The sequence below is a fragment of the Argentina anserina genome, chromosome 4 (assembly GCF_933775445.1).
Source record: "Argentina anserina chromosome 4, drPotAnse1.1, whole genome shotgun sequence".
Taxonomy (NCBI): Eukaryota; Viridiplantae; Streptophyta; class Magnoliopsida; order Rosales; family Rosaceae; genus Argentina; species Argentina anserina.
In genome coordinates this window covers 12459653-12470767 of record NC_065875.1, presented here as the reverse complement: position 1 = coordinate 12470767, position 11115 = coordinate 12459653, and the positions used below count along the sequence as shown (strand labels likewise).

Sequence of the window (11115 nt, the reverse complement as noted above, 5' to 3'; positions counted from 1 at the left end):
ACCTGACAGAGCCAATGAAAGCTACATTATGTTCTTCCTCATCATCATCGGTCCATGACGATTTAAAAGCTTTCTTCTCTTCATCCTTTTGCTTCCTGTTTCCACAGTTAATAGCAATATGGCCTATTCCACCACATTCAAAACATTGTGTTTTAATATGATTTTTCTTTAGTGAGGAGGAAGCACCATTAGTCTTATCAAGTTTATTGTCAGACCATTTGTTTTTATTTCTATAACTCTTTTTCCTATTTAAAAAAATTTTAAATTCTTTAGTCATCAAAGCAAACTCAGCTGTTGTGAGATCTTCAGTTTTAGAAGGCTCTACCTTTTTTGTAACTTTGAAAGCAACCGTCTTTACCTTCTTCTGATCTTTTGCCATTAGGTCAGCTTCATAGATTCTAAGGTTTCCAATCAACTTCACCAGAGTATACTCAACAAGATCATACGCATATGAGATTGTGATGGCTTTCATCTCAAACCTCGAAGGAAGTGACCTTAGAACCTTCAGAACAATTTCATCCTCGGGAATAGTTTTTCAAACGCTTAATGAACGAATGGCTCCAGTAATGGTGATCACCCTTTTGTGGTATTGATCGATCGTTTCATCGTCTCTCATCTGTAAATTTTCAAATTCCTTTAGTAATAATTGCAATTTTATGTTTTTTAACCTTCTTATTACCTTCATAATTTGTCTGCAACGCATCCCACACCTCTTTTGAATTTGTATAATGCTTGATTTGTTGACGTTCATCTCTGGACAGTGCATGATATAGAGCATTCTTAGCTTTGTTTTCAGCCTCGCTGTATGCAATTTCCTCCGGAGTCCATTTGGAGAAGTCTTTGAGGCTTTGTTTCTCTTTTGATTTAGAGTCACTACCATCAGAAGAATCTGCTTCAGCTTTAGCCTTTGCATCTTCCTCTAACGGTGGATACCAGCCTACTACGATACATCGCCAGGACTTGTTATCCTGTGCACTAATAAACGCTTGCATCATCAATTTCCAATCCTCATAACCAGTTTCATCGAATGGTGGAGGAGTGTTGATAGAAATTCTCTCCATCTCCCTGATATCTCTAGTTACGTTTAGCGACCTGCTCTGGTACCAAATAAAAGTATAGGAGAGTAAGAATAGTAGGCAATCACACAGAAACAATCACACACAGACAATATTTGTTCACTACAGTGGAAACCAAAACTCTTGGTAAAAAACCACTGTGGGACTTTAACGTAGTCCACACAAAACTTTCACTAAGAATGAGGTTTACAATAATCTTCCTCAAGTAGAGTCTCCCAAGAGATCTCTTTATAAACCAACAAGACTAACTTGATTCACAAAATTATATTCTAAATCTCATTCCAAGGTCAGCAACTCCTTGCTGTAGAAAGTACCAAATGCACCTACATAAACCAGTTGATCTCAATGAGATAAATACATAGGTTATTCTCAATCTAAGATGGATGCAGACGTCCTGCACTATGGATGCAGACATCTTGCACTATGGATGCATACATCTTTATAAGCCAACAAGACTAACTTGATTCTCATAATAGTATTCAGTTGACATGGATGCAGACATCTTGCACTATCAGACCTGTATACCAAGAATATATTCTCAATTCTCACCTTGCATCAGTTACAGCAATGCTGTATATATAGTCAGAAAAACCATTTCAGTTTAGATCTCATTCAAAGCCATAAAACATGGATCGGACAATCCAGTATCTCTGATATATATATATATATATATATATATATATGGCATGATAAAAAGTCATACTAGAATGATTCCAAAAACAGCACAAACTGATTAAGAGATATCAATGCTGAAACTCAAATATATGCAGTAAACAACCTTACCAAACCAAGTTTCCTAATTCGACTAGGAGACATATGTGGAATTGACAAATACCATCAAGATGCTCTAAGAGGGCTTAACTTACTTGATATGATGACAATTAGAGAGCTAAAAAAATATATCATCTTTAAACCTCTATGTTTTGATGGCTAGAATTTGTTGATTTGGATTCGCTATTCGGTTTTACGTTCGAAAGTTCAATGTAGGTAATATATCCACATACTTATGGTAATTTGGTGGATTTTTTGGTAATATAATATGTATTTATAATTATTTGAAGTATGTTTATAACGTCGAAGCGTTTTCTATGGTATTTATTAGATTTTTTTCCAACCGCATATTTGACAGAAAATCTATAACAAATTAATTTCAAATCCAGACGAATTAACTTGGACATGCATGCATTACGTTGCTAATTTCCATATACGAGGATCCCTTAAACAATATAAATAAGTAATCACTAGCTTGTACATTCTTAAATCCAAAACTCTTGAAGAGCTTTGGCAGTAAGCCTTAGAAACATCTCCAACAACTTTTGTTTAAATCACTTCCCTAGAATTGTCATATGCCCCTCTTACTAGTTCAGAAATCCCTGTCTCTCTAAGTCCGGTATTGTCGTTGATTGAATTAGAGAACTACTCCAAGCTAGATCTTTCAACATTTGTTCTTTTCTTGTCAAATTGTTAACGTGAGGTATTCTGCGCAGTCCAGTATTTTCTTTGCTAGAGGTTATTCAATATTTGGCTCCTGGACAACAAGGATTTAATACATCGGTACAAGTCCTATCCTGTAATGATAGCTTCTCTTTAAACTTCTCAAATTCTTCCTTTTTCGTAATAGTTTCTCATTCTTTGCAAACATTCAATAAATTTCAACAAATTTTTATGAATCCTAATAAGCATTTTACTGAACCCAGTTAATTTTATAAATTGTCCAACAAACAGTTTGCTAATACTTCCCTATGCACCTTTTTGTCCTATCATAAAAAATGTGATAAATAAATGATATTAGTAGCAAACTAGACATTGCCCAAGGTTGTTGAGAGATATTTTGGAGTTCTGTTCAATTGTCTTGGAAAAAATATAAAAGTGAAATTTGCATACATTAAATTACAATCCACACACTCTAATTTAAGTTTTATTACGAAAATGCCAAAAAATTGTCCCTGTTTTCCTCTTCAAATTGTCTTAGTAGGGACATGTTTGTCATTTCTATTTACAAAGTGGTTTGGAGTTAATTTTTAATTTTTTAATACAAGAAATTCACTAAGCCTGAATGTTATATTTTTTGGATAAATCTTCGGAAATATATATTTTTAATCGGGAATCTATTGAAAGTTGGCCCCTAACATTTTGTTGTACGTATCAAGTCTAATTGAGAAGCTATGTAGTCTGTAAACTATTGCATCCATATATAGTCAAAAGGAGACAAATTAAAGAGTACTCTAGGGGATGTGCACATAATGAATTGTGTCTGGGGGGTCACAGTCTCAGCTACTCGCTCTCTTTGCATAATGAAAGGGAACCTACTAGCTTCAAATATCATTCTAAATTTGTCTCATAACCAACTGTTGTGCCCGTGAAATCTTTTTGGTTCTCTGCGGTTGATTTGAAAATGAGCAATGACTTTCCACGAGGACTTGTTTTGTTACGTTCAATTTTGTTGATACAATTATAAGCAGACATGCATATTATACGTACTCTGTCTTCTCTTTGACAGTAGAACTTCAATCAAGCAGTATACAAGACATAAATACGTTTTTTGAATTGACAAGACATATATACGTTATATGTATATAATTTGGTCAACTACTTTGTTTTAATATCCTGAAATTTTTGTTTCTGGTAATTTGTTGTTCATTGTTGCTGTTATGTACTAATTTTCATGTGTTTTTTTAATATGTAATTTGCTAATAAATTTGTTGGTTATTTGGATGTGATCTGTGTAGGTTGTTGAATACATTCGGACGTACACAAAAGAAATGAACAAGATGGTGACCTCCTCGTTGAAAAGGAAGCAGGCCCCGGGCTACTCATACGTCGAGCCTGAGATTGTTCGAGACATACTATCATTGCTTCCGGTGAAAGCACTGAAGCGGTTTCAGTGTGTAAGCAAGCCATGGCAAGCCATGATTCGCAGTATGAACTTAAACAGACACAGACTCCTGTGCGCCCGGAACCCCAAGCTTCTCCTCTCCATTGATTATGAAGCCCTGAGTAAGGAAGGTGGTGCTGCCATTAAGCAGGTCTCTTCTCCAGACGTGGCTGAGCCGAACAGTAGTAATATCAGTATCTTGGGTTCCTGCTGTGGTCTGGTTCTTCTCGAGGTAGACGAGCAGGACGACATTTATGTGCTATGGAATCCGTCTACTAGAGAGACAATGGTTTTTCCCAGACCTGCACCTCCCAAGAACAAGCCTCTACTAAGTCTTCATGGCGTCGGTTATGACCCTTCAGCTGGTGACTACAAAGTAGTATATGGATACAGTGATCGACCGAAGACTGTGACTGAGGTCTTTGCAGTGAAGACGCACACATGGAGGACTTACATGGACCTCGAGAGTGTAGATGTATCTGGTCAGGGTTGCTACTTAAATGGAGCAATTCACTGGATAAAACTCGGGTTCATGAGTTCGACTATCGTTTCTTTTAACTTAAAAGAGAACACATTCGAGCGAACATTGTCTCTACCAGACAATGTACCGAGCTCGGTGGGTATCGGCGTTACCAAGAACCGTCTGTTTATATATTCCGGAACCGATATTTCCAGTCTTAGGATCTGGGTTATGAATGAATTTGGGGTCAGAGAATCATGGACTAGAGTGCTGCGTATTCCTAAAAAGGTTCTACGCCGAAACTTTGATCCTGATGAGCATGGTTTGAAGCCACTATGTATTTTGGAGACCGGTGAAGTGTTGTTTGCTCATGATGATATTTGCCTACTCTTATATGATCCGAAAGGAAGGGTGTTTCAGACAATTGTTTCAGAGGACATAGATCAGAATATCATTGAAACTGTCTTTTATGAGGAGTCCCTAGAGTCACTGCCGGCAGCAGAAGTGGTGGACATGGAGGAGTGAGGCCAGCGTTATCTCAACTAGTTATGGTCAAGTAGTTTAATTTCTTTCCAGTTTTGTATTATGTGGAGTAGAACACAGGAATGTTGAGCGCAGGCGAAACATTCATTTGCTTTCTATGTATATGCTACCCAGCCTGGGAAATGAATCTTCAACAGTTTATTGTCTTTTGAATAATAGTGATGAGATTTTGCATTTAAAGTTATATCTGCATTATTGACCAAACAAATTTATATCGGCGTTTTTTTGGTAATTAGTAATTTTGACTGAACTTGGGAGCTGTTCTCTTGAAGTCCAGAGGCCAGGTTGTAAACAATGACTCGTTTTTGTTTTCTATAGTCTTTGAGGATGGGTTCGTGTTTAACCCTTGTTCTGAAAATGATAACATTCCATCAATTCTCTGCGTGACTGTTAAACGATAATGAGATGTCTCATCTTTGTTTTTTCGGATACATAGAAAACATGCATTGGCCTGAATATCAAAAGATAACGCAGGTGACCGAGTTTGGGTCCATGCAACCTAGCATTTCTGAGCCATTTCCAATCACAAAATCCACAGTTGTTCGTTAAGGGAATTCCCTCTTCTCAACAGGAGGATAAGCCGATAATGCTGCAATGTCTTTCATGAAAATAAGGAAAGACAACTTTGAAATTGGCAACACAAAAACGGAAGATAAATTGAATTCAACCTGATCCTCATGGACTCAGAGTTCCTCGGTAGCTACCACTCTTAACATTCTCTTGTTCCTGCCTTTTCTGTCGTTCCAGCTGTCTATAGTAAAACATCTTCTGAATGATTATCACAGCTCAAATTGCCGAGTTTGTTCAAATTTCACTAGTTTAAGTTCTGCTCTACAAATTTGGTAAAGCATATTTTCAGAAAGATAGGTCAACTAAAAAAGGCAATAAGAACTGTATCAAAGCCAAAATTTTGAGTGAGATTTGAGAGAAGCAGAAGCAGAAGCAGTTTTAGTAATAGCATGGAATCAGAGACTGTACATGCCATAGATTTAGTGTCTATGCACACACCCTTCATTTGAGATGAGCCCATTGTACTACCGCTGCTAGAACTTGAGCAACATATAAATCAAACAGGTTAATGTCTTCCAAGAAACCAAAATTACCCAACTATTAATGTAGTTAGGCACAAATGTAGGCACAAATACCACTGTTAATGTAGTCATATCAAAACCACTAACTGTAGCCAAAGGTAACTAAGAACTAATGGCATTTCGGCAAGAACTTATTCAAACCAATGACAGAGTCACATCAATGTAGAAATCTTAAGAAACATGAACTTCGCATAGAATGAGAAGAAAGAGAAGAAAAGAGCCTACTTAGAACCTGGTCCAATGGCTCACCTTACCCGTGGTTGTCAAAGGGTAAGTGTTTCTGCACCTTTAGCATTTCTGGACATTCCATCTTGCTCACCATACGGATTTTCTCTAAAATTAGAACTCGCTTCTTCATTCTCTGAGCAGCCAGGTCTTTCAGTTAAGAACTGTTCCCAGAAAACGTCATTTACTCTAACTGGAACGGATGCATGCCCTTTACTGTGTTTTGTGGCCTCTTTTGAGGAATTTTTAGGTTTGTCTTCATCAGCCAGGTTATTGTGCGGAAGGGCTCTACTTTCTGATTCTTTGTCATTGGCATTCCAAGCTGAGGATGAGGAGTTGCTGATGTCCGGACTTACTAGGGGTACTGTAGCTGAATATGGGCTACTGGTAACTTTCAAGGGAGAGGATGATAATGTAAGATTTAAGTGACAGACTATCTGGCCATCACTATCTTCATTAGAAGGCATACCCGGCTGCAAGGAATGAAGCCCAGGGCTTCCAACAGTTTGAGATTTTCGCGACAACAAATCCATTTTGAATGCGAATGATGTTCCAGTATCTGAAAGTTCTAGTGGTTCATTTGCAAATAAAAGGCATTCTGGTCTCATCTGTGCACCTTTCAGTTCTTCCGATATTTTCCTTGTTGAACTATCCCCATCTTCACTGGAACTTTGGGTGCTATGTGAAACAAGGTTAATGTCTGAAACAGCTGGAGATAATTCCAATCTCAGCTTACTTGAAAAGTCTTGGTGGAATATAGTCCCAAACTCAAGTCTGGAACTACTTTGGTTATCCACAAAACTATTGTCCACAACTGGCTGTGAGTGTTCCAAATCAGGCAGTCGCCTTTTCTTGTTATATGTTGAGAAATCCATAGATTCAATTTTTCCGGCTAGGTGTTCAACAAAGGCAGGATTCTGAACAGCTTTGTCTAAGAATGTCAGCAGATTCTTCTGCCTCTGCTCCATACCATTAACCCGCTTAGTCAGGTCTTCCAACTGAAGCTTTTCTGAAGATCGCTGCTGCTGGAATCTTGCAATATTTGCTTCAAGTGCAGTTTTTTCATTTGATAGCTTCTCTATTTCATCATCAAGAGCTGCTCTTTCCTGATCAACCATAGAACCCTGAGGATTACTGTGGCTGTGAATGGGCTTCCTGCGATGAATATTCTTAAGAAGATGCTTTTGATCTTGTATGAATTCTTCATTAGCAAATTCCCATCTTTCAGGATCAATCTTTCGAAATCCCTGTGGTCAAGAATCAAATGTGCTCAGTTTAAATTGTACTAAAACAGGCTTTCCCAAATAGAAACAAAAAAATTTAGAGAGAGAACAATTTATGTTGGAGCCACAGGCTCTGCATTTGAAAGAGACTTGTAAGGAGGCACGTATGGCGTTGACTGTATATGAAAGACGGCATAAGGTATCAAAATACATGAACAACATATAGTTCCTGATCTAAGATTTGCCTGCTATTTTGTGTTATTTTATTTTTGCTGAATTTGCTTACTATTAACCAATGGAATTACAACCAGAGGAAAGGCCCATACAAAATTTACCTCGACAAAAATACATCCATACAGAATAAATTAGTTTTGAACAGGATATGCTCAAAGCTGGATTATTAAAACTATCAGTCTGAAAGATATAGATAATATCCCAAAAGGCATACCATAAGATTGAGTTAACCATCAACCAAGGACAAATCTTCAATTTATCCAAAAAAAGAAAGCACAAAACCTTCAAATTTCACAAATGTTACCAGCAACATAGTCCGACAGAAAAAAAAAGGCACAAATAAGAAAACAAAGGTTTATCAATAAATTTTTGAGGCGAAAGAGTAGGAAAGACTGTCATATTGTTTGATGTGGATGCCTATAATTCCCGAAAAACATCATCCTATTGTGAGACTACTACTAGTGGATCACTTGAGTTTTACGAATCATTGAACATATAACTCAACTTCCGTCTGCCCTTAGTTCAAGGGTATTCTAGATTAAAATAGCCGTAATTTTATGCTGCTCCCATCCTTTTGCTATGACCTACAGATATTATTCCCCCCCCCCCCCCCCCCCCCCTAAAAAATTGGTTAGAAGGAGGGCTCATATATAACCCCATGATATTCTATGTTTCCCAGTAACTCACATATAACCCCGTTCCATTCTATCTTTTAGTATAGGTTAAGACGAGTCACAAGATAGTTCACCATGCTTCCATGGCAGACACTGTAGGTCACTCCAAACCAATAGCCCAACTGAGAACCTAGAGACTTAATTCACTCAACTACGGTGACTTGTATTCCCCAATAACCTCACTACCTATGGAAATGCATTTCGAATTCTATCTCCTCCTCTTCCTCAGAAACCTCAGAACGCGAGCCGAAAGCATGTTCAACAGATCAATATCCCATTTGCATCACTAAAGATGTAGCAAACGGAATGCTCCGGAAGCAGACCTCAGCCTCAGTTAATAGATGTATTCAACCTTAACGCAAGTCATTAAAACTGTAGGCATGACGTATCTCAGTATTTCACCTAAAAACACATACTTCATCATCCATATCGAAACACGAAATTCACTACACAAAATCACTACAACCTATTAATTAGTCTATTATATATCCAAATAAATGTCTAAGGAATTAGCTGTGATTCTCAAATTTCTTGTCTCATAACGATGATATGATAGTGAATCAAAATGAGAGTGCAGGAAGAATGAGGCGGCTTACGTAAGTATTGAGCTGACGGATGAAGCTAGAGAAGTTGTTGTGCTTGAAATAGGTAGGAAGCAGAAGCCTAGCGAATTCCGGAGGGTTCCAGACGACGAAGCTCTTCTTGTGGGAGCTCCACGACACGATCTCGTCCGTCGCCGTGTCGTCTACCATGTCGTACGTCTTCAGCAGGAACGGCGCCGGACCTCCGCCGCTCCCGCCACCACCGCCGCTTCCGTCCATGTATTGTCACGTCGAGGGGATTCGGGTCGGGTCCGACGTGGATTCGAATGGGGAGGGAGAGATAAGAGGAAAGTGGAAGAGAGAGAGAGAGGTGAGAATAGAATAGAATAGAATAGAAGACGATCGAAGCTTCTTTTGCCGGCAGCCAACCGGCGTTGACTAACAGATTCGAAAGAAGAAGGGCGGTGCCAAGTCATCATCTAAATTCGTTTTCGAAAGTAGGTTCCTAATATTTCTCTCTCTTTTTTAAATGATTTTTTTTAATTTATAACATTAGGCCATTTACTATGAAGTAAATATTTTGTCCGGCGGAGAGTGTTTTTACTGAGAGGTCGTTAATACTTAATAGCTGTCACCACAATTTTTGGGGGTCTCTTCCTCTCTTTGAGCAAATGCACCCACAAACGAAGGCAGTGGCCAATTAACCAACTAAATTGATACTCATAATCCCCTATTCATCTGAAATTTATACTTGCATTTTCTAGCTTCTATAATGCAATGTTCAAAATATCGGTATCCGTAGACATATCATTTTTTTTTAAATATCATACATATCGGGGATATTGTAGAAAATATATCGTTTCGAAATTTTCAATTTATTTATTATTAAATTACATATAAACATATATAATTATTAACTTTATCTAGTATCTGAAAAAGGCTCTACGTGGTTCAAAAGACGCACATTGGTCAACAAACTACAATACTTTGCCCAAGACATACGAGCCATATAGTACGAATTGTAATAGTTAACATGAGAGTCATATATCTTTTTCGAGCTGCTGACAGTTTCTTCAAGAAATTGATAGTAAGGATAAGTCAACCTCGATGATTGATTATATACTTCTCCAAACTGACCATAATCGTAAATAAGATAACCACATTGATAGTTTGACTTCATGTGATTCGTTTGACGTCCCACTATGTTTTGTGCTCTGTCAATATAAAACTAAAACTTAAGGCAACTGAAGTAACATCAGATGTAATATTTTGATCATCAAAAACTCCTCTTGTCCTCCTCCCGCACTTATTATGTTGTTGCGTACCATGACCACCTGCTCTAGATCCATGACCTTCATCTTGGGTAGCATGATCAAAATATCCATGATCTTCCTCTCATCTCCTTCCCCTCTTCCCCTCCACGGCCCAAGGCCGCCTCCTACCCTCCTCATGCTACCTCACGTGCTGCTTAAAGCGGCGGTGCTCACTTCTCTTCACCTCCTCCAATTCTCCTCCAATTGCTCCAAAAATCCATCCAAACACACAAGAAATCACACGATACAATCTTCTAAATGAAATTTCGTACCAACGTGAAGCCCTAGGACGGTCGGAAGTCGCCGGAGGAGCTCGAAATGTCGACGGGGTCGATCTTGCAGGTGGCTTCAGCAACGAGGATCGGAGGTGGCGAGGCGGTCTCTGTGCTCGGGTCTCTCCTACGACGAAGCTAGGACGACGGAGGGAGTTGCGCGAGGCTTAAGACGGCAGGACGAACGCGTTGAGCTCGGGGTCGATTGCGGAGGGCCATGCGACGCTTCTAGGCTACGGTGGGCTGGTTTAATAAATTTACACACATTAAAATTTAGGTATAAATGCCGATTTGCACCCTAAATTTGGCTGAAATTGTCAATTTGCACCCCGAACTTGCATTTGAGTCAATTTACCTCTTAAACTTGGTAAAAATTGCGGATTTACACCCCGAACTTGTATTTGAGTCAATTTACCCCCTAAACTTAGTAAAAATTACCGATTTGCACCACATCCGTTAAATTTAACTATTTCTATCTAATTTTGCGTCACATGTCATGCACATGAAGGGTAATGTTGTCATTTTCTATTTATATTTTTCTTAAAAACAAATAAAAATATTCTTTAAAATGAGGATTAGTTTGTTAA

The 11115-nt window shown here is 38.3% G+C and overlaps 2 protein-coding genes across 3 annotated transcripts; one reads left to right on the top strand and one right to left on the bottom strand.

Annotated features, from left to right (window-relative positions):
• Nucleotides 1–3847: 3847 nt before the first annotated feature.
• Nucleotides 3848–4936, top strand: LOC126792200 (F-box/kelch-repeat protein At3g23880-like). The gene has a single exon (XM_050518667.1). It carries the CDS (start codon nt 3848–3850, stop codon nt 4934–4936), a length of 1089 nt encoding a protein of 362 aa, XP_050374624.1.
• A 519-nt stretch (nt 4937–5455) lies between these two features.
• Nucleotides 5456–9386, bottom strand: LOC126790643 (heat stress transcription factor A-5). Of its 2 annotated transcripts, XM_050516967.1 has the most exons (3): nt 8998–9386; nt 6300–7517; nt 5456–5785 (listed from the first exon to the last, which is right to left on the bottom strand). In XM_050516967.1, the coding sequence occupies exons 1-2, from the start codon at nt 9220–9222 to the stop codon at nt 6309–6311; spliced, it is 1434 nt and encodes a 477-aa protein (XP_050372924.1). In that variant the 5' UTR covers nt 9223–9386; the 3' UTR covers nt 5456–5785; nt 6300–6308. The 2 variants fall into 2 exon arrangements, with proteins under 2 accessions (XP_050372924.1, XP_050372923.1); XM_050516966.1 differs by lacking the exon at nt 5456–5785 and having other exon boundaries at nt 5872–7517.
• Between the last annotated feature and the right edge of the window lie 1729 nt (nt 9387–11115).